We start from the raw sequence: 27,702 nt of genomic DNA on the forward strand, positions 1-27,702 counted from the left end.
TTACAACATTACATTGTGATATACCGTACGGTTTTTGGAAAATAATATTCAAGAAATCTAAACAGACAGACAGAAAATGTGTGTTGGCTCCTCTCATGAAAAGGAGAGAAAGATGAGTATCTTTCTCTACATGTTTGAAATAGCAACAGTGTGTGGCTTTGAGCTGAAAACAACCGGACAGCAAAGCATGCCATTTTATCTCTCAGAGGGTGAGTGAGACGCCCTCAAGAGCAAACAGGACTTGGTTTTGTGTTTGCATTTATGTGTTTGTGTGAGCATGCCTCAGGGGGTGCACTGCAACAGCACACACACAAAAAAAACCTTCAGCAGTGCACCAGACGAGGAAAGCAAATGAGCACTTTCTCCTTTTTCCACGTTGATAGAAGAGCCTCGATATGTTCCTGTTCTTTCACAGCAGGGGAAAGTGTACATATGCTTCTTGTGAGAACTCCTGCTTTTATGTGTGCACTTGTGCTTGGGCGTATATTTGAATGTGTGCTAGTTTCCTTGCAGTGGCCCATTGCTATGGTTATAAAGGAAGGCTCTGCAGGCAGACCTTGTTTGCTTCTTGGATATAAGTGTCAACTTACATTGCTAATTCACAATTGCATGTCCGTGCTCTTGCATAAACACGCTGCCGGGCAATAAGGGATAGAGACGACTTCAGGAAAACATAAATGTATGTTCCACCCTGTGATTTGTGCTGATAACGTTGTGTGTGGGAGTAATAAACACTTCTGCCGTGTTAGAGGCGCTACAGCGTGTGCGTCTCTCTCTCTACCGCCAAAACCATTTGCATTTCAAATCATTTCTAGGGAACGCTGAACTCTTGAAAGCAGTTCAAATGTGTAATTGGTGTAATGCTAATTTAATCTCCCCCCTCTCCTGGACAGGTGCAGCGTCAGAGAGAGACTGGCAACAAGAAAACAACGTACTCACGGAAAAGGTACCGCGTGCACAACACAGACACCCTCCTATGTTTCGAGACGCATTAATGAACATCCGTATTTTCCCCTCTGGCTATAGTGTAATGTTCAATTTAATGGTCTAATGTTCCTTAATGACTGCTTTATGTGCATGGGCTTATTGTGCATCTATCAACCTGAAGCACATCTAACCAGACAATTAGCCCTCATCTTAGCCTAATTTCCATGTATGTATTCATCACCATAACTGGCTTTCTAATAGGAACACAAATGGATTGTCACTTCTCTCATCACATGGTTCACACTGTACATACACACAAATACACATACGCATGAACAGACACACACCTATCTGTTTATTTGTCTGTCTGGACAAGCAGAGTAAAGCTTAGCATCAAACCAAGACAAATACGAGATTTTAGATGTGACTGTACCAACTGATGCTGTGCAGTTAAACCAACAAGCACAGACCCGAGTCACTGACTTTTTTTTTTTTTTACATGTGCAACTGGAAAGGAATATTTCAGAAAACTGACACAAAAGTCATCCGGCGCCAACATGCATGAGAGAGCGTGTCATTTCCTGCTTGTAGATCAGTGAGATCTTCTCAGGCTTCTGTTACATTTTTTTCCCCTTCATTTTCTATCTCTGCTCCACAACTGACTTGTTGTCTATGAAGGGAATAATGATTATTACTCACAGCCTTATTTTTTTTTTTTTCAAAGGTCATAAGCCCATTTCCATCAGCACAGCAAGTTTTCCTGTTAAATCACAACAGGAGTCTCAGAGTTTGTGCAGTGCCTCATCACCTAGATATTGTCTTCATTTGTCACATATTTACCCGATTTCGAAAATGTTGTTTCTTCAAACTTGGGGGATGAAATTTCAAATGACAAAAATATATCTTTTTTTAACTGTACATTGCTACTTTTAACATTGCTCATTAACACTAAACACAACACAAAATCAGTTCAGTTGATTCCAGTTTAAGATGTTTGACTGAAAATTACTTAACATGCAGCACAGTGTCTGTCTCTTGTAGTTACAGTATAGGTGTCATTGGTGTCAATAGAACCACCCACTTACAGTATATTTCTATTCTCAGACCTTCAAGAGACTCAACTGTTTATTTGACCTACCTATCAAAGACTTAATGAATGATGCAGGAGCCTTGTTGTAAGTGTTTCCAGCTAGGTGTTAATGGCTGAATATTTCGCACCATGTTGCATAGTGTGTGGGAGAGGTAAACACTTCTGTCTTGTCATATTTGCTGTGAAAGCATGTGAGTCGTGGTCCTTACACTGGCACGAAATACTTTCCATTATTACCCCCTCCCTCCCTCTTATCATAATCAGATGCGTAAAGTGCAGTACAGGTGATTTTGGTTTGAGATACCATAGTTTGTAGGCAGAGGTGCAAACACAAATCTATTGTATCTAAAGTCAACCAAACCTCAGGGCTGCTTCTCTTTCATGTAGCTGCAGGTACATAAATTCACTGTGTTGCATATCAGGTTATAACTTTTGTTGCACATAATACAAAAGCTGCTCTGTGTCAGAGGTGCAGACCTGTTACTGATGACCTATTTCCTGTTTCTGAATCAAAACTAGGTCATTTGTGTGACTCATGTAGATTCGATGAGTTTTATAGATTGAGTTTGTGAGGACTGAGTTACAAGGAATGAAATGACATCCACACCTTGTTGTCATTAAAAAAAAAATGAAAAAAGCTACTGAGGCGCCTGGGAAGAATGGATGGAGAGCCATCTCTGGGAGGTTTGGGTTTGCCCTTGAAGGTAAGAATCTTTTACAGTAGCATAATCATAGCAGAGCCTGAGCTGGCTTTATGATGATAGGGCAAGCTTGTGACTGTTACTGTAATTAGCCTGATAAGGTTAAGTCGTTTTGATTTAGCGAACATGAGTCATCACAGTTTGAATCTAAGTGTGAGGTGTTAATGTATTCCCACAGAGTGTGGCTTACTGGCTTGTACCTGTTTTTATCAATTCCCCTTCTGTAAACCTAGTTACGTCATGGCTGTGAGGCTATTAATGTTACCAACATTGGTGATAATTACAATGCAAATGAGAAAGGAAATAAATCGAGCCCTTCAACAGCAGGTGCAATAACCGCAAAGATCAAAAACTGTTAAAAGCAAAAAACCACACTGATTTTAAGCAATGATATGTGCATCGGCACTCACTGATTTGGGAATATGCTGCACTGCTCTGCCTAATTAAACATGGGTTAAACAGCTAGGGTATCTTCATCAGTTAATTAAATTTCCAGCCCTGGGATCTGACAAAATAGGTACATGACCCTGCTGCACTTATTTACACACCGGACTGGAGTGATATTCCACACAGATTTCAGTTTTAAACAGTGATCATCACGATGCGCCCCAAACACCACTTTCTCTGGATAATGAAAATAAAGCTTTTAGTTGTATAAACAGGATTATTATCAGGCACTCTCAGCTAATACTCCATGGCTATGCTTTGTACAGTCTCTGAACCTTAATGTGAGCAAATAAATTACCAAGAAAAAAGTAGCATTGCAAGTGTGCTGCATCTGATGATATTTAAATGTAAACAGTTTAATTGAAATAGTTTTCTGTGCAGTTGTGATCAAATTATTGTTTTTTTTTTGTGTATGTTGAATCATCAGTCTCTTATATTATTGTGAGATATCAAAGTTAGAGCTGGTTTGACTGCGTGTTGCTGTGGCTCAGTTTCACCTGAGAACCAGAGACTTTCAGTGGCTGGATCTTATATAGATAAGGTTAACACACACAAAAAAATACACCTTAATGCTGTGCGACGGTATATCTGAAAATATATCAGATACTGTATGTTCACAGAGGAGAATTTTTGTATTGGAGTGAACAGGAGACGCTGTTGAGGGGTGAAATATCTTTGTCATCTTAATGGAATATTCTGTAGATAGCAGCATAAAAAGCCAGAAAAGGGACTTGCAAAATGAGAAAGTAAGGAAACAAAATAAGGAAGTGATATGTTGAGTTTGGCAGAGAGAGTTTGACACTGTTGTTTTAATCTTAACCCTTTTTACTGTTTATTCCATAACATTACAAATCAGGGCACTTTTTGCTATTTTCATCAATTTCTCAAGCAGTGATGTATAGATGGTATAATCTACTATGTGTTATGACATATAAGTCATTTATATTGTCCGACTTTTTCCTTTTTTATCATTCAACTTTAAGAGCCACACAGAAACATGTAGGTCTGTTTGGCCTTGGAGGAGGTATGCGCTCTGCTGAGTGCCATCTAGTTGCTCCTGCAGTCATTAAACATGAGAAGGCGAGCCACCCACAGCACTAGCCATGATTTGGCATCTATGAAACTACTAAACACTGTGAGGTGAGGCACGCAGCAGGGAATGTGTTTCAGAAGGTGCCTGTTTCTTCCAACTGAGGTGTTCTGATTGAACATTACATCTGGTTATCAGCAGAATGAAAGCTTGTACATTAAAAAAAACAGGATAAGAAGATATATGGGTGCAGTAAGGGCAAAGGGGTGCAAGAAAACATACATAAACATTCACACACAAATACTAAGTGTGGACCAAGAAGGACAGAGGAAAGGCAGGGCAAAGAGAAAGGAGTATAAACAGAGTGGAGACAGGAGGCGAGAGTGACAGCAGTGGAAGCCTTTGATCTTAGGTATCTAATCAATGGGGATTATGGCTCGTGTGCCGGTGTCAATCCTGATTATGCCAGCGGTGCCAGCAGACAGCGGTGCATCCAGAAGAGCAGCAGACAAACACAGATCCTTATTCTAAAGAAAGAGGGATTCTGCACAGCCTCGTCTAGATGCAACTGATGCCACAGCTGTTTGACATGACTCACAAATCCAACACGGAGATGGATTCAGCATATAGAAAACAGCAGGGAGTGCAAGTACAACACCGGTGTGTAAATCTTCATCATAGCTGGAGACGGTCTGTAGGGACCGTCTACTGTCACAACTGAGCTGCAATATTGTGATTGTGAGGCTTCTGTGTAGGAGTTCATCTCCACTACCGGGAATAAACATTGTGAATACATGACACAGGAAATCAGGTGAAAGTGAATGTTACAGAAAAGTTTAAACTGCAAAGCAAGGACAGGCAGACAGTAGAAAACAGCTTCAAAATCTCTGGAACTGAAATTCATCGATCAGGGAGATAAGGTGTCACCATTTCACAGACATTTGCCTGAGAGTTTTGACTTTTGAAATATAAATTAAACTTCTTGTCTGTATCATTTGAATGAATTCATTTGTTTTTCAATTTGACAAATTTATTTTCAGCGCTCCCTGTTAGTTTAAAGTCTGCATTATAGGATATGCAGTAAAACATGCGTGTCGGCTATAAACTACAAAAGTATTAATCTATTGCTTATAGCTTTGAAAGTTATAGAGACCCCGAGGAATTTGCTTATGGTTATAAGAGTCTCATTAATGTGGATGAATCTACGTTACCAACACTTGTTAATGGGTCCATTTTCGATAAATACAGTATATAGCGTTTTGTCTTTATAGTTATTTTGATATCATTATTTAGTGGTCGACTCGCCCAGCATTTCCTAGTTTCGGTTTCTTGGACGATGCCCAGTGGGTCATGGGAATAACGCTGCCGGATCGCTAGTTGGATCGCTAGTTGGCATCGTTTATGGTCTGAACTACGACGGTATCTGACTGCTTTGAACCTCTGACTTTCTTTCATGCAAATGCTTTCGCTTTCGTCCGTTTTGCACCCTTCCAAGAATTTCACAGTGTGCGTGGAGGCCAATGGGAAATGTAGTGTGAACACACTTTGCTTTCCGAAAAATCTTGTAGTCCCTTTAAACTTTCCCATGCAGGGTAAGAGATGTGTCACAGCAGAAAAAGACCAGCTGCAAGGTGCAGGAAAAACTAGAATGCTATGAGAACCTCTATATATATATCTATATTAAAAATAGTAGTAGCCACAAAGAGTATGGAGTCATGAGAAATGTATGTTGAGACCAAAGATGAGATGAGGTGGAAGCCCATGAACACTTACTGTTACTCTTACTGATATATGGCATGAGCAAATGTGAGTTTGGTAGTGTGTCCTCACATTGGTAAGGATACATTTTTGATGGTGCAGTGTGAACTACATGTTCTTTTAATGAAATAGACCTGGGGGCCCCTCCTGGCAAAACTTTACCAGGCGAACCTCATTAGTCCTGGGAGCAAAAGTGTTGAGCAGAATCACAAGATTATGTTGTCAAAGTTTTTTAAGATTTTGGTGGAAGTGTTGCCAAACGAAAAATCTCTTGAAGATGTACAGTGCTCTTTGCAGACTGTAGCATCATCCAGATTGAAATGTCAAATGCAGGTGTGACTATAACGTGATGAAATCCAAAAATAATTTATCACCACACAGCCAAAAAACGGCATCCACTTTTCGGCAAATTTATCAAAACTAGCGTTATTCCAAAGAAATGTCTTTTAAAGGCTTCGAAAGAAGAACTTATCCTCAGATGACGGATATTATTTATAGCTGTTCTCTCACTGGGGAAATTTTATTCTATTTCTACTTTTGTTCGGTTAAGACGTGGCAGCTGAAAGCAGTCACAGCAGTCTGTCACTGTGACAGGCTCTGCTAATGAACTGAACCTTTGTATCTCCAGCGCAGCAGGCTATTCCTGGAACTGATAGCATCACAGTCTGATGTCCAGGTTCGGAGATGTAGCCGAGATAACCCATTCAATCTGACCTTACCTCCCTCTGTAGTGGAGGCCTCGCCAATTTGACCCTGTGTTAGCTCGATCAATATGGGATGTCTTAACAGTCTGACCCAACCTCTTAAGAACATGAACTTTCCCCTTAAATAGGATGGTGTTGCCTGAATGGCTTTGGTGATTATGTCCAGGTGCCATTAATAAGGTTCTTACTTTCATTTTAGCTTTCAAAATCTGAAAACAACAGCTACTGATACACGTGTATTTTCGAAGTTCTATTGCTCCATAAATAAGAAGTTTAACAGCGGCTTAATAACCATACGCCTTAATGCTCTAATATTTTTTTCTCTACATTATAGAAGAAATCTGACACAAAATTGCTGTATTTATTATGTTTACAAAGTCAACTCTGTATATTCATTGTGGCCCATGTGGATATGTTTAAACTGGAACAACACAGATTGCAGGAGCATTTCACTGTATCAATGTTACCACAAAAAAGCGCAAAAAAGCAGAACCAAAAAAGAAGCACACAATGTCTAAACTGCAAAAATACAAAGCTGTCAAAACAAGAACAAAACCAGGTGCAGAACAGCAACAGTTCTTTAAATTGCAGTCCCTCAAAGTAAGTTTTTAAAGAGTTTGACTTGATCTCATTAGACAGGTTGTTTAAAGAGTCTGGCAGAGCCCTCATGGAGAAAGCTCGATAATCCGCAGTCATCTGTCTAGACTGTGAAATGACCAGAGCAGTGCTGCCTCAGGATCTCAAGCTGTGCTCGGACTCATAGGGGCTTAAAAGCTCAGATACAGCTAGGCGCTAGTCCAAGATGTGTCTTAAAGGTAATGAATAACATTTCTCAATGAGTCCTTCATTGCAATACTCAGGCAACAGCCAGTCTTCTATAAAAGCAAGCTTTCTGACAATCTCAGGCTAGATCCCCCTTTAAGATCAGTGAATTTGTGATATATCTGATGAATAGTGGAAATGTAGTAAATCCAACAGCTTCTTTAAGCAAGTCTGTATCTACCTGAAGATGGTCAATAGTGCTGTAAATCAATGTAAGGACACATGAATGGATGGATTATTTGTCAACATTTCATGGCTACAGTAAAACTCCCCTCAGTGATGAAAGTCTGACCAATCCCAGTTTCATCAATATGTCTCAACAGTTTGTAGCTCAATCAATAATAAAAGTCTTATAAGTCCAATCGCAGCCTGATCAATAATTTAGCTTTTAGAGTACAACTCAACCAGACCTCAGTCAATACTGGAGGTCGCTCCAATCCAACCCTCTGGGACAGACTGAGTATTAAAAAAGTTGGTTGATTTGTTGTGAATTTTGTGGATTCTAGCCAAAGTACTTTATGCAAGCACCTTTCATGAATTATTGATACATAACATTTTGAATTATAGCTACTGTGATTCTACAGGCAGTTAAAACTGAATATCAGTCCACATAGAGTGTGTATTCCTGAGGTTTTAAGACCTTCCCTGTCTTCCTTGTTGCTTTATCAGAATAACGGTTCCTTTTTCTTTCCCCCGCTGTGGCAGGAGCTTCGCTATGCGTTGACAGATACAAAAGATTTCCATGAGAGAGATACTGAAAGACGGGGAATACCAAGTGCAGGAAGATTGTATAGGCTGTCATAAAAAATTCCTGAATTCAGATAAAAACGGAATAGCGCACTGTGATTACAGAAATCACTAACAAGTCATTGACAAGCTTGTTTCAGCTGGTGTGACCATTATTATCGCTGCAGTGTGTTCTTCATGTCTCCCCATTGAAGGCACTAGATGTATAAACAGGTTTTCATAAAAGTGGGACAATGTAACCACAAACAGAGGCCGATGCCCGTAATAATTCCTGTCAATACAACATAATGCCGTGCAGGCTTTAAAATAACCACCTATTGTGGTCCTTTGCTATTGAGCTGTTTATTTGGTAATTGAATACAATCCCTGCTGAGCGCCGGGAGCACTTCTTCCCTCGCTGTCGTGGCATCGAGCAGACAGCGCCAACAGAGGAACGTGTCAATCCTTTTGATCCCGCGTAGTTGCTTTATCATCTCAGCGCAGCTCATGGTATTGGATTGTTGCTGCATTTTCTGTGTCATTTCAACCCACCTTCAAATCATAGAAGAGAGAGAATAACAGATAGCACAGGTGGGAGGAGGATGACTTACCCCCCGACCCCCCCCACCCCCCCTCCAAAATCCCCCCACACTTATTTACTGTATATGAAAGGTACAGGAGGATGTGTTGTCATCTCTGTCCCACAAGAAATTGAAGCATATGAAAGAGGAAGATGAAAGGAGAGAAGCGGCTTGCTAGAAGAGCGTCGAGAGAGACCGGCAGAGAACAGCAGCTCATGAGGTGACAAACAGGCGGTTTTTGAAGTTTTTCTGTCCATTTTTTTGTTTTGTTTTGTTTTAGGTCAGGACTGAGCAAAAGGATGGGGGCAGAGAATTGTGTGAAGGGAAGGGAAAGGAGGTGGAGGAATACAAGTGCATGTCAAACTCAGGAGACAGGCTCTTTGATGTGTTTTATGCAGGCAGCTTATGGAGGAGATGCCAACAGAAAAATGGTACTGCTTTCTAAAGAAAAAAACTTAAACATTTGTTTTACACACAAAAAACAATGAATGTTCAAATAAGTGAACAAAACAAAACCTAATTAGGAGAAATAGATAAAATAAGACAGAAATGTTTTGTTTGTTTCATGCTGCAGTGGTTTAAGTTACTTGCTAAGTCTACCCCTTATGTATATTCTACTCTTTTAATTATTATTTTTTGTCCAATCTTAATGACAGGCGGGATGCTCCTAAATGGAAAATGAGTTTGCTCAAAGCCATGTATTGTGAGCGGAGCAGAATAGAGGAGCAGTGGGTAGGGTATTCATCTGCAGCAGACAGAGAGAGAAAAAAATCTATTCAGTTCCTCCTGACTCATAGCTGGCTGAACTCAAAAAGGACTTAAGCATTTACCTCCATTCTCTAAATTTTTTTACAGTCCTCTCACGCTCTTTCATCCGTCTGTTGTCTCTTGTGCTCTTTTTCTAGATCTCTCTCATCTTTTCTCTCTTTTCCCTCTGGTGGATTTTTTAACTCCTTCAGTCTCTTCCACTTTTGACTTGGTGCTTTTCTTTCATACTCTCCGTCTTACTGTCTGTGTGTTTCAGTGCTTCTTTAGCTGCGTCTGCCCTCTTTTTATCTCTGTTAGTGTGCGTCTGTAGTTACAGTTTGTCTCATTACTCATTTTAAATTAACACTTTGAAAGCTTATAATGAAGTGGCACGACGGTGCTGTAGGTACCACTGTCAACTCACAGTGAGTAAGTTTGGGTCTGAACTGTGATTATAAATGGTTGATGTCTCTGTACTATTCATCGGCCCTGTGATAGACTGGTGACCTGTCCAGGGTGGAGCATACTGTACCTTCGTCCAGTGCCAAACCCCTATAACCCTATAAGGGTAAGTGGTTAATAAATATATATCGTTTTGTCTTTATATTAAGCTAATGGATGTAAACTTGTAATGAGACCGGCATTTTACTGTTTCTGTTCCGGCCAAACGTGTTGGAAAGACAGTTGGATCGAGGGGAAGTGCAAGTTTAAGTCAACACAAAAAATGAGTCAAGACAAAGTCAGGAAAGAGTTCAGATACATGAAGCTATGAGACCAAGGCTAAGACCCCGGAAATTTGAATACTCTCTCCCAACCAACCTCCGGCAATGATTTAACTAATATCTGTTCCTTTTTTTTTTCTTTTTTTTTCTTTTTCGCTTGTTGAGTTTTGAGTGTTACTGTAACTCCAATGGAAAGAGAAAAAGAGAATATAGTCGGTTTGATTTAACCATGCAGGATCAAGACATCAATGATCTTTGTTGATCAATTCTTTGTTCAATGTAAAAAGTAGTAAGAGAATTTGCAACCACAATGGTCAGATATGGCTCTTTCACATGCACCGCCACCATGATACATGGCGTACAGGACGTGATGTTGCCATGTTGGTGTCATAGTAGTTTTTTGTAAAACAATCGATCTCTGCGGCTCTGAGGCCTAAGGTATTTAGTATTTCAAACAGCTATAAAAACAATATGTAGTAGAATTAATCCATCCAGTCTTTTGAGAGTATTAACTAATGAAAAAAAAAAAAAAAAAAGAAGGCAAAGATCAATAGAATTATTTTTATATTGATATACTTTGTCTTTATTCCTTTGCCATCTCCACCTGTTGATCAGATATTACCAAATTGCAATTTTTGGAAAAAAGTAGGAAAGTAAGTCTTAAAATAAAACAAACAAACATCTGAGGTGTAGATTAAAAGATGAATAAGCTCTGAAGATCAAACACTGTCTAGCACTTCTTTACTGCATGTCATCTCAGTTCTCTCTGTGAACATTTGTTTACATATCCCCTGATAAATCGGTTGCAGTGTGCTGGGTAGAGCATGCAGTAATCAGCAGCCTGCGGTTGTATTATTTGCTGTAGAATGGAATCCATTTCTTGGTCCCATCTTTGCCCTGAAACAGCCGTGAGACATAGGAAAAGAGTTGTGCAGCCCTCCGGTTGCAGGAGCAGCCAATGAACAGGGCCCAATGGTCCTGAAAGACAAGGTAATTTGGCCAGAGTGATGGGAATAATGAGAAAAGCATCGTAATGTTGCCAGAGTCCAATTTACAAGGTGGAGAGAGAGAGAGACTGAGAGAGAGAGAGCTAAAAAAGAGAAGCAGGGACGGGGAAGGAGCCGAGGAAGGCAAGAGACAGGAGAGAGTGAGTGAGCGATTACCCACGCAAAAAGGCCTGGTATTGGTTTTGTGTTCATGTTGAGGTGGCTGCACATTAACCTGTGCAAATGGAGGTTATGGCTTTACTTCCATAGGGCGAGCAAGGAGGGGATAACAGGGCCGCTGCCAGAGAAAGAGAGAAAGAAAGCAGTGAACATAGAGAAAATTCAGCCTTCCACCTCTACAGTGTTCGACTTTCAGCCAGAGAATCAGCACAGATGCGTCATTATACAGCACATCTCAAGAAGAACAGATTTACTGTACTGTGTGGAGTGAAAAAAAAAAAAAAAAGACTTTCAGGGATAAAGAAAATCCTCGGTGAAAGACTGAAAATGAAAACCCTGTCAGAAAGATAAAAGATGATGAAAATGACAAAAAGAGATAATGAAAAATGAGAGCCAGCAAATAAGAGAAGATGGACCAGAGAGAGCAAAGGTGATTCTCTCAAATAGGTGAATAAAATCATGAGGAAGAAAAAAGTGTGAAAACGACAGAAAGTTCTCCACTTGTCCTCTCTCCTGACTCCACATTATGACGCCGCAGAGCAGTGGAGCATCTTAAACCAGAGGCAGTACTTTGCAACCGATCGCAGTGTCTCTCCGACCGACCAACCGCGTGCCTCAGCAGCTGGGAAGACGCTGGAGATTGCCATCGCAGCTGGATTACGGAAGACAGTTGCTCCATAAACGCTCCCACTGTCCCCCTCTCGACTCGTAAAGGGATTGTGACAGCTAACTGCTCCCAAGGCTGACTTATCTGTTCTCGCTGAGCCCCTCCCCCAGGACCGCAGAGGGTACGGAGACCACATACACAGATTGAGACATACTTTATTTCTACAGGCCAGACCGCAAGCACTTAGTTGGGAGGCAGCAGCCTAAAAACCCCTGTGGCCATGGGAAAACTGGCGAGACACACATACAGTGAGAGTTAATAAAGCTTTCCAGTGCATATCCCTGCATAATCTAATGGGGATGTTAATCTCCTGTGGGTCCCTAACTGATAAAACACACTGGTACTGTACACACACACACACACACATATACACATACACACCTACACACTTACAGAATGAGACTGTGATCATAAGCAATGTGTGGGTGGAGAGGCATTCAGTAGCTGCCTCTTGTTTCATGATGCAGCTGGCTGAATGAGCGAGGTTTGTTGAGCCATTTGCCTTTTTTCTTCAGCTTTCTTTTTTGTATCTCATGAAACCTTTTGTCACTTCATTAAATGGCTGCAGACATTTTATTTTAACTCTGTAATTATATTGTGTCAGCAGCACACCATATCTTCCAGTGCACACCTCTAATCGCAGGCTTTCCCTCTTGTTTCTTTCTTATGCCCGTGTCCATCTCAACTACTTAATACTTTAATCATTGTTCATCTTCACAAATTCAAGGCTACATTTTCCATGCCATTTACACTTTGCTGAAAATGCAGTCTGTACTGTATATGAATGCTTTATGCCGGTGTTAATGCAGCACCTCTGACAGTGCTCTGCCAGGTGTAAATGTAGCTCATTTTAAAAGAAAGCCCACAGGAAGAAAAACGTCACGACCCCTTGTCAATTTCGCCATCCACTCTGCTTCAGTGAAGAGCTGCGAGCACAATACACTCCCACAAGTCGTGGCTCCTTTCACGCATCCGTGGTAGGGGAATCATTATGGATAAGGGAGGGAGTAGCACTCTGTGCAGCTGTTAATGCTTGTGATAATAACAACCTGCTGCGTTTTTTGTTGCTTCTTATGACACGTCATGAAAGACAAATCTTGACACTTCCAGTGACATCAAAGAAAAGGGCTGTACAGTACCATGAAGCCCTGGGGGAGTCGGTTCTACTACATTACACATTAATTATCCACAACATCTCACCTGACCAACCTCCTTTCTTAGCAGCCATAACATCTGTGAAAAAGTCAACAAATCTGTTTTCTCTGTTTAGTGACAAGAAATGCAATGTGAATGATGGAATTGCATTCTTTTAATTAGGATCTTGTTAAACAACAGACAAATGGTTTTTTTCTGTCCACCTCGTTAGGCCCTCCAAAGGGAATAATTGGTAATATTCTGTATTTTCTCTATCATTTAATCAAATACCATAAAAAGATCGAACAATGAACTGATCCTAAAAAGTGTTGACTAGGGCTGCTTATGGACAGATTTGTTTTTTATGAATTGATAAGTGGTATAGTCATAATGACTAAACTGGTAGAAAATGGTACAGTAACATAACATGAGCTGGGCGTGTCTTACATTAACTTTTATTTTTTGAACAATACCTGAAACATATTTAGTCCTCAATTTAAGATCTCTTAAAAAATGGACATAAACAACTAATCAAACATCACAATAGTTGCAAATTATTTCTCTTTTGATTGGGCGATTCATTATTTGACTAGTTACCTCTATTGTTGTCTGAAAATAATAAAAAATACATAAATTGGCTGCACTGCTGTACTTGGAGAAATGTTCTTTTGATAAGTATGATCACACTTTCTTGTTGATGAAAGTATGTTGATGCACATAGTCCCCAATAGACAAATGGTACTCCTATTTACAAGCAAATGAAATAAAAATCGAAACATTTTTAATTCATTGTCAGTATTTACATCCTTATCTGTAGAATGTGCTGATTCCTAACCCAAAACCAAATGAATTATTTCATCCTGCTTTAGAGACACACAGACAGGCACTCTGGCTACTTTGTTGGGTAAACTTGCTTGTTTAACTCAAACTGCCAGCTCCTCTAAACAGTAAAAAATGCAACTGCAGCTGAACGTATTAAGTATGCAGACAGGGTCAAGAGGTTCAGTTACTGCTCAACTGAACATTAAAATCAGCAATACGTGTCATTTAAGGAGAGCTGCGGCTGTTGCCAGATGGGAGGCGCGGTGAATAAAAAGAGAAGCAAAAATCGTGCAGTCAGTGGAGGCTCTGTTAGCGAGGAAAAACAAAAAAGCTGTCAGCACAAGAGGTCAAAGGAAAACAGTCAAGAACATAAGACACAAGTTAGGGAGTAAGAGCCCAGTGAGTCATTTCTAGATTACTCGACAAGCATGACAGTGACATCCATTGTCTGCACAGAGCAGCGGTGAATGATTGTGTAGTTAGAAAACCAGAATCAGCAATAGCATCTCTATAGAAACCTGATAGAGAATGAGAATGGATTTAAAATCTTCAATGAGCGTTCCTGTTGCAGTCATGCTACAAGGAGTTTGTCTTTTCTAGTCCCATTCTCCTCCAGGTATGAATATTAAATACAGTGTTTACAGAGTGTATATCAAGGTCAAAAACGGTCAACATATAATCCACAAAAAAAGGATAAGTAAGCCTTTGAATTAGAATCTGAGCATTGCTTGATAAAGCCACAATGCAACATAAAACCCTTTTGCTATGTGAGCTTTTGACCCGGTGAGTGCAAACACAAATCCCAGTAATCCCCAAAGTGAAAATTGCATTGGACTCCCTGGTTGTTACAGACACCCTTCCTGCCCTGCATGCCTCTCCACACACATCAATGCATTAAAAGTCCACAGTGAGTCACCAAAATGCCAAACGTGTCCAGTTAGGAAAATCAAGCCTCACTGGTGCGACACAGGAACAGCCCTTTAGGTTGTTGGAATTGGTACAATAGATAAATAAAAAAAAACACTGTGCCATAGCCATACTCATCGGTCATATCTTCTTGAGCCGAGAAGAGGCAGTGTCAATGAAGCTGAGGGAGAGAATAGTCTATTTCTGAAGAAAATGACCTAAGCCCAGTTGTTGTAGAGATGTGAGTTAGTGGTATTTTATAATACCATGAGCCTACTGACACAGAGTCAAGGGCAAGGGGGGCAGTTGCACTACTGAGCAAATGGGAGGTGTTCAACAAGATGGAAAGTTCATCTAAGGTTGTGCTGCTGAGGCAGATGTTGATGATAGATATAGGTTGATGATAAAAGAGGGAATGTCCTGTCTTCAAGGAAGTGGTGATTTGTTGATCATGTGGCCAAACCAGTAACTGACATGTAGTCACTTTGAGCAGAGTATTTTCTTTCTCTCTGTAGTGAACTTTCTTGAGGACGATTTAGCTCCTTTTAGCATTAATACACACGTGGCAGCTGTTTCAGATGTGAATGCTCAAACCTTTTAAATGATACATAATAAAGTCAGAGCTCGGTCTCTCGTGGCAGACAACAATGACCCAGGTTAGTAGTGAAGGAGCTTGGGAGTGATTTGACCCTGAGGAAAATTTGTCTCGTAACAATAGTTAGATACTTCAGCTAAAAGCAAACCAGGCTTTCAGATTCTGTGATTGGTACGAGTCCAAGAATAAGAGCTCAGGAGGAGCTGGACAAGGAGAGCATTGTTTGTTGAGTTGGCCAGAACACAGTAACAGTTGGATGGTTTGTAAAGTCAGCATTAATAATTTGATGAACCAGACTTTTTTCCTTTGCTGTGTTTGTCTCCTTTCTTTTATTACAGTTTTTCTGCATTTTTATATTACATTTTTCTTGAATCCAGCACAATTGATAATGAATTACTGCAATCTCACGCATATACCAAAATCAAATGGGGAGGTGTAAATCTTAAATGCAGGATTTACATTTTCCCTCCTCACGCTTGATATTGTTGTCCTCATCTGTAGTATGTTCCTATTCCGTCTTTCTGCTTCCCCCTCCGCTTCATCAGATACATTTTATGTGCCTCTTATGTGCATGCCTGACTTTGCATACTCTATGCACCTCTGGGGTATATTTGTGAAAGATGAGACAAATGGACTAACTTAGTCTGTAGGTGTTTGGTTGACTTGGGGGCCATTAGCTCAGTAGTTTAATATTGTTACTTTTCAAGAAGCTAATGTTTTCCAATATGTGCCATTGATTTGCTTCACCCAGGGTGTGTTGAGATGCTGAGCATGATCCTCAACATCTCCATTTAAATGAGGAAGACTTTAAGAATTCTACACCTGTGCTTAAGATGAGTGTGAAGGACTCAATTCACTTTATATGAACACAGAGAGAAAGAAGTATATTTTTTTATATTACATACTGTATTTGTGGTTTTATTTTGACTGTGTTTGTCTTGTCACTAAGGCTCTACATCCGTGTCTACAGCAGCTGATTAAAGGACTTTTTTTAAGCATCTACATGACAAAGAATTGGATCAGTAGCTCAATTGCACCATGCATTTTTAAATTCAGTTCTATGTTCACATCGACTCATCTGCCTGTGGATGAAAGAAATATATTGTCAAAGATTCAAGACAAAAAAAAAGCTCACCTTTGAGAGAAATATAATCTAACAAAGATGAAAAAAGTTTGAAAGACAAGATCAAAGTGTTTTTTTTTTTTTGTATCAAACTTAAAGGCGTGCTGGTTTTTGTGATTTACACAGATACAGTTGGGATATTTTGCTGAGTGGCCTCCTTTGTGTAAGATGAATATTTTACCTTTTCCTTTGTGATATTGCATAAAGTGCCCTGATGGTTTTTATTATAATTGGAACAGGCAGTTTCATTTCAGCCTCACGGGGGGTGAACTCATCCAATTTCTCCCAAGAAAATCACCAGGTAATACATAAAATGACAGCACTGTTTCAGAGCATTCTCAAAGTCATTAGATTTATATTTTTTCCATGCACACAAGCTCAGTTTGCCATGGGGCTAAATTACTTTACTGTAGGTTTTTTTTTGTACCTACCCCTTTAAAAAACCTCTCTAGATTGAGAAGATGCATGCTGGCAGATCTAATTACTACCAAGGCAGGTGGAATGTTAATAAAGTGAAGAGCAAGAAACACTTGAAACCCGACGCTCAGCATGTTTCTGTGCTTGTGTACGTGTTAGACTGTGTTTGAGTGTATGATCTAAGTGTAATGTAAATTTGAAAGCGTTTGTGTGAGCACACTTAGTCTTGTGTGCTCATCTAAGTGTGTGTTCTCTCTCTTGAAAAGAATGTGAGTAAATTAAGCCTGTTTTAGTGCCTGAAGCATGTTGATTCTCTTCACTCTGAACGAGCAGGTCTGCCCTTAATTGAGCGTCCATGAAAAACCTCCTCTATTGTGTGTAGTAAAGCTTGTGGGCATCAGCCTGCACCATGACCCAATGACTAAAGTATAATCTTGTGACTTTGAAACTTTTATCAGTGCCACTATAACTATATATAGGGTTGCCTTATACAGCTCTATATTTAGAAGACATTTATAGGCAGTATGCCTTAAAGGAAGACACTTTGCATGCTTACTGTACACGAGACCTTCATCGCCTTTGTCTATCGGGAAACAAAACGTTTGCATGACACTTATTTCCCTTGACATATTTTTAGCTCCATTTGTTTGTTGTAGGAAAAAAGGGTTAGGAAACTGAGAAGCTGGCACTGTACTGTATAGAATAAAGCCAGGTCAAGTATTGACTGCTGAATTGCTGTGATTGATAACATGTAAGCCGATAAAAACACAAATGAGCTCACATACTCACAAGAAAATGCAGCAAAAATCTTGATATGGTTACAGCTGACAAAATAAATTCACCACGACATCTATGCTAGGTAGATGTTCCAGTGCGTTATTCAATCATATCACATTCTTCATCAGCAGATGGTGTTTCCTGATTGTTGACTTTAGGCCGAAGGGGAGAAAAACAGATATTGTATGACATTTAGGTTGCAGTTCCTATGTTCCTTAACACTTTGAGGAAGTTTGGTCTGCATTGGATAGATGCTTGATATACAATCTATGAAAATGTCACCATTCAATTCTATAGTTTGTCCACCTGACAGTCCATATCTTGGTAACAGTATTTAAGCAGTGCCTCATGACTCTGTTTCAGTTTCAAAACTCTACTAGTACTACTGTAGTACTTATCATTGACAAGAGAAAGTTCCATCATAATTCCAGTTAATTGCTGGTTTCTGTTGGTGAGTGATGTACATGAAAGAACTTTTCTCTGAAATACATCACCATTTTCACTACAATCTGGACCAGATTATAAATAGTTTTTTGTTTTTGCAAGGAAACCTTAAAAAAACTAAAAAAATCTATAACAATGGGGAAATATTTGTCAGAAATCTTGAATCAATATTAGATCTCAGTAGATATAGCCTCCTCGGATTTGAGCTTTAAAACAAAACATAATAGCACCTGCTAATCTCCAGAGATGTCCTCCTCCATCAAGCTTGTTGCAGAACGTGAGTGAAACATGCATGTAGTGCCATTTATCATCATCACATCTTTAAAGCATGCATCCGAGCCATCGACTGGAGCTAGCCAAAGGGACACTGCTTTGGCTAATGGCTTTGAACAACACGGTTCCAGTTGGCTTTGTCCATCTCACTTCTACACCATCTGCACGCGTCTCATTTGTTGGGTGAATTCAGGAGTTAAACGGCTCGTGTCGCGTCAGACAGCAGCTGCACGCTTGAGGGGCGGTTTCAAAGTAGAACATTTTCCATCTCTTCAGCTTTGGGCAGGCGGTAGAGGTTGGCAGTTGATTCCAGCAAGGCCATAGTCATTTTTAAAAACATTAGCAGCACTATCTGAAGCGAGGCATGCGGCAGATTGTAACATATGACCGGCTACCTTCCCCCAATGGGTCTTTTATGATATAGTATATGTGTCAGCCTCCTGTGTGCATTTCTGTTCACAACAACACATGTACAACCACACACTGGTTTTCTGCTTTGTCTTCAAATGAGGGGGGGAGTTCAGATGGGTTGCAAAAGATCTTGAAAAGTGAAGTGCAACGATGTGAGAAATCTTCAGTTTCATGAGCAGAAAGCCTGGGACATTGAAAATGCATCGAATTCAAAAGAAGAAGAAGAAAAGAAAAAAAAACCTAGAAGAAAACATTTGTCTCCTCTGGATGAGAGAAACTTAAAAAGAACACATAGCTCATACTCACCGGGATTCTCTGCGTTGCTCATTTATGTGCAAATACACATATTTTTCAACATTTCCACCATAAATGATCAAAAAAGCCTGAGCCAGTTAGGTGTCATAAGAAGACTTCCATCTGGCTCACACTAAAGGCGCCAGCTGAGTGAAATAGCCTGCTTTTCCAACATGAGATGCATTGTTGTGATAAAAGCATGAGTTGAATGCAGACAACACAGGCTCATCTGTGAGATGTGTGTTTTCCCTCTCCTTTGAAGCATCTTCTACCCACACGTACATAGGCGTGAGCATGTGAAAACTCAAGGGAATTGGGCTTAAAATTACTTCAAAGCACACATGAACTCACACTCATGCTAGTGATATAATTGCTTTTGAGTCTTCTGTAACCTCCCATACCCATAGTCGTATGGTAGAACATCCTTTGCAGGTTGAGTGAGATGATTCAGCAGCAAAAATTCAATAAATTCAAATAGCCACCTTTAAAGCTCTACACGGTCTTGTCTGTTCTGCTGTGTGACAGTCTGCTTGAAGAATCCACATCCTCTGTGCGGCTTTTATTTCAGCGGGTCCCTGTTCTCACTTCCTCACTCTATGGAGAGGGGATTACAGCGGCATCACTCAAACCATGTCTCTACTGAAATCCATCTATCAACTCTCTCCCTGAGCAATATTTCTATATTCCTCCCAAGTGGAAAGATCAAATATTTGGTATTGCACAGTGAAATGCATTCAGAGGTTCCATAATCCCTGGAAGACTTTCCCATTTTTTTCCCACCTTCTAAAGTCTATAATTTTATATCAGATCAAAGCCACTTATTTACCATTTAAAGAGGATAAGCTGATGGAAGTGGGAGTTCCCACACACAGCAGACACACATGAGCACATACTGTACAGTGTATTTCCTTGTTGGTACATTAATGGCTCCAGTGGTGCAGCTACAGTGCATTTAAAGGACATTTTTATGCAACACAAACACCACCGCTGTCTGTTTTGTTTTGTTTTGTTTGTTTTTTTCATTTACAACAGCTCTTCACATTATTCTGTTTTTTCCCACCTCTCTGTTACTTCTCCACAGGTGTGAGTGGACAGGAGCGGTGAGGTTTCTTCCCATCATGCCACTGGCAAAACAGCACCACAGGGCCACTGTGCCCATAACAGGCTGGATCCTGGTTTTGGCTCTGTTTCTTGCTCTACAGGTAAAATTTGTTCAGACAAAATAGCCCTGTCTGTCTGTCCTTTTTTTAACCGAGTGCAGCTGCCCAGGGCTTTTTTTCATATTCATTATTTATTTGGAATCAACTATTTTTGGCAGCCAATGTTAATCACTCGACTCTGCACAAATCCACTCAAACTCTGTCCCAGTCGGTTTGAGAATCAAAGAGAGGTGGTGCTTCAGACTACCGCCGTGCTTTCTGTGTGTTTTTAATATTTCATGTTTACGTTTCCCCCTTGAAAGTAGACACTCTCTGTTACTCTGGGACTTAATGTGGGAATACTGTTTACACCCCTCCCCCTCCCTCCATATCAGATTTAAAACCTTTTTATTAGTCATTGAAATGATGAGATATTGCCAGCAAGAAATTAGAAAATCAGTAATTGGAAAATGACAACAGTCACTCTCAGAGCACTATCAGATAAAGCATGCAGTGACTTTTCAACTGGTCACTGTAATAAACACTAAATATGCATTTGATGGCTACAGTATATACATTGTGGTGTGCCAAATGATCTAGAGATACAAAGCCAGGACCGCTTTCCACAAAGTGAGGAAATGCTACACACTGGATGTAGTTGTGGACAGGTGATATGCTCCCTGGCATTTAGAAGTCACGCTCGGTTACCACTGTAGGTAGGAAGTTACTCAGCTGGATATTTGAACAAGTGGAGTTTACAGTGAGGCAGAATAACACACTGTTTCACCCATCTCTTAAAAAATGTCATACTGTAGATTATTATTCTTACAGCATCCCTATGCACTTTGTTTCAACGTGTGTTCTAGGGCTGTCTTTAACAAATGGTCAATTTTATTTAGGTAATGTTAGAAACCGTATACTAATAACTCAGGGACAACTTTCTTGATCAAATATTTTAACAAATGTACAAATCCATATTCAGCAACATCTACTGTAGCTGAGTCGATCCAGTGGTGTTCAGACTTGTCTGCCCGCGGCTATATTTTCTGCTTATCTTTCCTTTCCCCTTGAAATATCACTGGCTTTTTTAATATTGGAAATTCTCGGAGCTCCCTGCCAGACACAAAGAAAGCGGAATCTTAAAATACTGAACTGATGCCACAGTCATTTTGCAAATGACCCACATTTTTAATGTGAAAATTGCTTTGTCAGTGTTACAGCAGTGAGAAAATCCTTCATATAGTATATATTAGTGTCATATTGGTTTGCGTCCCCTTGGGTTCTTTTCTTAGCTTTCACTCCATCATTTTGTAAACACAAGATAGAAAGGAGAAAAACAACTTGAACCCCCCGAGTCCAAACCACACACAGTGTTTTTTGTTTCATATTGTCTCTCTCTCCAGGATGCCGCTCATGCTGCTCCATCAGGAGACAACAAGCTGGTTCGTACTACCAGAGTGAGGAGACAGAGCCCAGGGGGGGATCAGCCCACTTCCTCTGCCAACCAAACCATGCTCGAACAGCCCGTGGTCTTTAATCATGTCTACAACATCAATGTTCCCTTGGAATCTCTGTGCTCTGTCGACCTGGACGCCTCCGCACCACCTGCCCCAGGTGATGGTGAGGTCATCTGATCGATCAAGCGTTTGGGTTTAAACTCACTTTGTTCATCTTATCTTCTGTCCTTGAGACAACTTTTCAAGACATATTCTGTTCATGTTAAAGGTCCACGTGCTGAATTGGGCTCCAGGCCTTCGATGGAGGGTCCAATGGATCCAAATGGACCGACAGAATACACTGAGCAGACACTGGATACTGACAGTCAGGTAGGGTTTTTTTAAAGTTAAGAAAGTCTCAACTTTATGTAAATGCCCTCTACTGCCTGGAGACAACCAGTTGCAGTTGTTTTGACCCCTGTGAAAGAGTTTTTCTGCTCCAGCTCCACCATGTAAATCACTTCAGATAAATGGAGTAGAGTCCTCCAGCCAACTGCCCCATTCAGTGTTGTGGTACAACTTCGGCGAATTACCAGGACTGGAAAACAATGTGGGGAAACGCCACCCTCCAGCAGTGCCCTATTTTGTTGTGCACAACCAGAGCAGAGTGTGTACATTACAGTACTATATACGTAATGCTAAACACCTCAGAAGGCATCACGCTTGTGAGAGGTGAGAGCAGCCTGCTGCTTTTAATCTGGCATGTGTGAACAGGGAATAAGACATGCGAGTAGTTAATTGACTTTCATGTGGCATAGGAACATCTGTTTCATCAGACTTATTCATTTACATTTAGATATTTATGACCAATCATTCTATCCAGATTTATTGACAGCTATAGCTCAGAAAAACAGTCTCAGTAACCCCCCCAACAATTTGAAGTTGGTCAAATTCAAATCAATTGAAATTGATTCCAATATTGAACACTTTTCACAGTAGAAAAAAAAAGATGGGAACATGCATTTCAAATTGTCAAGCCTCTCCTGTGCCTTAAAGTACACCACTTACCTCTGTACTCTCACTCAGGCATGTTTGTAGGAGCTCACCTTTTGATCCGTCTGTTTGTAAAAAGTGGATAATGTTGCATGTTTAAGAAGTTTCTAGAGACCATTAAAACTGACTATGGCCTCGGTTCCCCTAGACAGACGGAACTATAAACTTGTTTTCTGCCTCTTCAAAGCTGTGGGGCTACAGGTGAGTGGCCATGTCAAAATGTGTTCCCACTGACCGATGGAGCTCATTAATGCCTGAGTTGGGGCTTGTTTTCCACTAGCTGGGCTGTATTTGCTTGATGTTTACTCCATATTTTTGTTAGTTGATGCCGGCAGATACATAAAGTTATTTACAGAGTGCTTGATACTTCAGAGATATTATTTGGGTGATGTAGATACATTAATTGCCTGAATAACACTATGGTGCTTTAAAGTGCACATTTTACCCAAATTGTCCATCTTGTTCAGGTCACGTTTACTCACCGCATCAATATCCCAAAAGCTGCATGTGGTTGTACAGCAACAACCACAATCCAGCAGCTCGCCACCAGGGTGGAGATGCTTGAGAGAGAAGTTTCCATGCTCAGAGCTCAGTGTGGATCTGGATGCTGTGGGGAGAGCTCAGCCATGGGTGAGTACTGTTTAAAAGTGGCAGGAAAAAATATAAGTGAAGTTTCTGGATATAGTTTTTGGAACCACAGTATTTATACAAAGGGTACAACAACAACAATAAAGATTATATATAATAATGATAATGGTATGGTATCAACTGTTGACATTACTGCTAAAAAGATGTTCAAAAAGGGTTGTTTCATATTTGGCAAAGAGAAACAACAGGTATTATAGACAAAAACAGTAAGAAAAAAATAAAATGAATGAAGAGGAAACAGACGACGGTGGAATATTGATGCTGGAGGGCAACTTCTTTATTCTGCTGCAGAGTCTCAGCCTAAAAGCTGGAGAGGAACCTTTGCTACTGGGAAAAATATTGTTCAGTATTCACGGGTTGCTGCCATTATAATATGAGGGGACTGGAATGACCAGAGTTATAGGACATATTATGGTTAAAGGATCTTCTCCATTGACACCATCACCCCATTCAAATAGTTTTCTGAAAACGCTCCATCTTTACGGTGAGACTGTGATTATCTCCAGCAGTCACAATCTGAATCAGAATGAGGATGAAATGCGCAGCTGGAGAGGAATTGCAGAAAATGAGACGGGTTCCCATTGATGTCTTGACGACTGTCTCTCCCCATCAAGGCCGTTGAGGTGCAGAGACATGGAGCAGATTAGATGTTTTATATATGATTTGACTTCTGAGTTGGTATTGAAATGATCAACTCTCAAAGAAAGTTGTGTTCTTAAAAAGGCACAGAATGTACCATAGTATATCTCACTCTATATGTCAAACTTTTCTTTGAATCAAGCATTATTTTTGCTCCGTACTTTGTGATTAAATTGATATTTTTTCCCCAGGTCACTTGGACTTTGTGCCAGGCTGCAGTGGCCATGGCAGCTTCAGCTTTGACCTTTGTGGCTGCATCTGTGAGGAAGGCTGGAGCGGCAAGAACTGCTCAGAGCCTCGCTGCCCGGACGACTGCTCCGGCCAGGGGGTGTGCGTCGAAGGGGAGTGTGTGTGCGACCGTGACTTTGGAGGCGAAAACTGTTCGGAGCCACGGTGCCCTTCAGACTGCTCGGGCCGCGGGTTGTGCATAGACGGGGAGTGTGTGTGCGAGGAGTCCTTCACTGGAGAGGACTGCATGGTGGGGAGGTGTCTCAATGACTGCTCTGACCAGGGGCTGTGTGTCAACGGGACGTGCCAGTGTCGGCCCGGGTATGTGGGAGAGGACTGCTCGCTGGTGTACTGTGCCAACAACTGCAGCAAGAAGGGAATCTGCAAGGAGGGCTTCTGCGTCTGCCAGGACGGCTTCGCCGGAGATGATTGCAACTCTGGTAGGCTATTACTTTTTATCCTCCACATCAGTTTAATCCTCTGACTCTTGTCATGTACAAAAAATAGTTTGTGTGACATTTGTGACTCAATTCCCAGAAGCAGAAACTCCGGGCAAAAGAAGTCGTCCTCCCTTAACACTTTCTGTCAATGTGACTTGGACCAAGGAACAGAGCAGAAACCCAGTCTAAACAGATTTCACAATGACACTCTGTGACCCTCGACTTCGGTTCAGGCTGAATTCATGAGCATGGACAGGTTTCCTTCAAAAATCACAGCTGAGCATTTGATGGAGTACCTCCAGTGCCGAGGGGGATTTTCTGTTAACGTCATCACATTTTCTGTTCATGAATGACTGCCACTAATGCTAATGCTCATTTGGGTGCAAAACTGAATACATACTTTAGATTACAGCCTTGTGAATATTTTAGAAATGCCATGTCTCTTCATCTGCTTTATGTGAAGTGTGGGAGTAATTCAAAGCAAGAAAAAAAAACTGATTGGTTCCACTTGATAAGGAAAACCAACAAACAGTAAAAAAAGAGTTATTTCTAGCTGAAAGTGTAGCTCTTGCTATATTCACATTGCTAGATGTCATGAATAAGTCAAGTGAAGGAAAATATAACACACTGTTTTCTGTGGCTCATGGTCAAAACTCAGCCACACAGGTAAATAGCTCAAACTTGTTTCACAGAACTCTAAATGCAAAACTATTTCTCTGAAGTAGCCCTTAGGTCCAGGAGTTTGAAAACACAACAACCACAGCCACATCATTTTCAGTATACCTGCAGCTCTGAAAAACAATTTGCCCTCTACTTCTAATGTAGGTGGTGGGGCGCGTGACTTGCTGGACAGGAGAAGGTGTAACAGTGTTCATTTGTCAAAAGTCACTCTCATCCACGGCCACAACTGTCACATTAGCTGCAGCTGAGACGGTTTCTGAGCCGTGCTTACCTTTGTTCAGAACCGGCTCTCCACGCCAAAATATCAGATCCTCCCCTCTCATTCGAGGCAGCTGTCAACAAAGTGACGGATGAGGACAGGCAGAGGAGCAAGCAATAGTGCGACTGCAAATCATATTACTAAAGCTTATTTCTCAGCGCTGCCCTCTCATTTAATATCTATACCAAGTGAGGGAGCCTGAATTGCAATTTCTTTGCAATTAAAGGCCAAAATAGCCAATACTTGTAGGGGAGAGTTTGCTGAATACAAAACAAAGTGGCTCGGCCATCAGAGGCCTGCATGATGACAGGTTTAAATGTTTCATGTTATCATAAGCTGAAGAAAACGGGATGCAGTTTTGATTCAATTATTGTTGTGTATGTTCCCCCACTATGAGAAATAATGGAGGCTGTTGAATTTAAATTGGATGTTTCAGACATGGGGTGAGATACAGTATATCTTTACATAAAAATATATCCACCCACGAAGCAGCGATCAACTCACGCTGAAGAGTGGCATTTAATCTTGACAGCAGAGGTATTCCACGCTCGCTTTGATGAGTCCTGATGCTACAGTGGGAAAGCAGCGGTGACGTTCTCATGTTGTTGACATCCTCTGAGTGCGGCTGTGGTGACAACTGACATTTACATTTCTGTCAAAGACATGGAGCTCAAGTCATCGAGTTTATATGAAAACTATCGCCCCTTGTCTATTTTATTGCCATAATTTATTGCCCTGCTGTGCAGTATAGAGTCAGTCAAGTTTATCTGCAGAGCATGCTTTTTTCTCTGGCGCAGGATCGCACAGTGGTATGGCAGTTTAATAGGCTCCGGTATCAAGTCGTTTTGTCACAACACATGTGACAGTCCATCACATGATACAACTGTGCACCTGTTTTAAATACAAACACACACCTAAACATAACATAACATGCCACACCGCACAAGAAACACATACTGTTTCTGTGGCATTGATGTGTGAGGAGACACTGTATCAGTGGTTTCAACTGAAATTGTGTTGTAGCTTGTGACAAAACTCCATTAATAACTAAAAGCAATTCTTCTGCACTGAATAGAAAATGAAAAATATATGACAATACAACTTTGACAGTGACAGTAGGCTATGTGTTTGGGAGCCTTCTTTTTTCCAGACAAAAAATAAACTTGAACATGGGGCTGTTATTTTTGTTTGTTTTTTGTTTTTTTATAGCAAACATGTAGTGTGCTCCTTTTGTGGACACTTTACGCTCTGGCTGAGTGTAGTCAAAGATTTGCATTTCATGCCTTTTTTAAGCCTAGCGTCAGAACCAATTTACTTTTCATTCATAGCAGAACAAAGGAATAAGAGCGCTTTGACAGTTACAGTGGAATAAAGTCTGGCCCTATATAATTAATGTGTTTTCTCATACATACAAACCCAAATTACTGTATGTCACATTAGAACTTGAAATATAATCACTTGAGCAAATTTACAAGAGAAATGTCACATCACACCTTAGCCTGAAGGTAAGTTAGTCCTCTGATGCACCGACCTCTGTTGTCAGCTGGAGTTCTTTCATCAGGGTTTTAGTTGAGTAGATTTTGCCGTATCTGCTGATGATGGCGTGCTGATTAGACCTAATGAGACTTAAAGACTGCAGGCGAGATTCTCGAATAACCCTCAGCAAGTCTCCCTTTTGAAGAAAACTTTAGAAAGGACTCATACCTGAGATGTGGTCTCACAGACTTTGAGCATTTGAATTAATTTAAATTCATATCCAACGTGTGATAATGTAATATCTAATTCATGCAGATACTGTAAGAAGCATTTACATGTAACACAACTATTTGGTTGTAAGGAGTTGTTTCTTAAATTAGACATTGTGCATTCGGGCTAACGGGCCCATGATGTACCTT

At 40.6% G+C, this 27,702-nt stretch overlaps 1 protein-coding gene across 9 annotated transcripts in view; it reads left to right on the forward strand.

The window, feature by feature from the left end:
- The window catches only part of tnr (tenascin R (restrictin, janusin)), a 163,586-nt gene that overhangs the window by 77,161 nt on the left and 58,723 nt on the right, over positions 1–27,702 (forward strand). For 6 of the 9 annotated variants that reach the window (XM_085804744.1, XM_085804750.1, XM_085804747.1 and 3 more), the window contains 6 exons: positions 894–946; positions 20,366–20,486; positions 21,827–22,043; positions 22,149–22,249; positions 23,380–23,542; positions 24,391–24,867. In XM_085804744.1, the coding sequence (XP_085660870.1) occupies positions 20,403–20,486; positions 21,827–22,043; positions 22,149–22,249; positions 23,380–23,542; positions 24,391–24,867 (1,042 nt within the window). In that variant the 5' untranslated portion in view covers positions 894–946; positions 20,366–20,402. The remainder of the gene's footprint in view (positions 1–893; positions 947–20,365; positions 20,487–21,826; positions 22,044–22,148; positions 22,250–23,379; positions 23,543–24,390; positions 24,868–27,702) is intronic. The other 3 variants (XM_085804746.1, XM_085804751.1, XM_085804754.1) reach the window with 1 other exon arrangement.

This window comes from Trachurus japonicus, chromosome 17 (assembly GCF_045865225.1).
Source record: "Trachurus japonicus isolate A0001 chromosome 17, Traja_1.0".
NCBI lineage: Eukaryota > Metazoa > Chordata > Actinopteri > Carangiformes > Carangidae > Trachurus > Trachurus japonicus.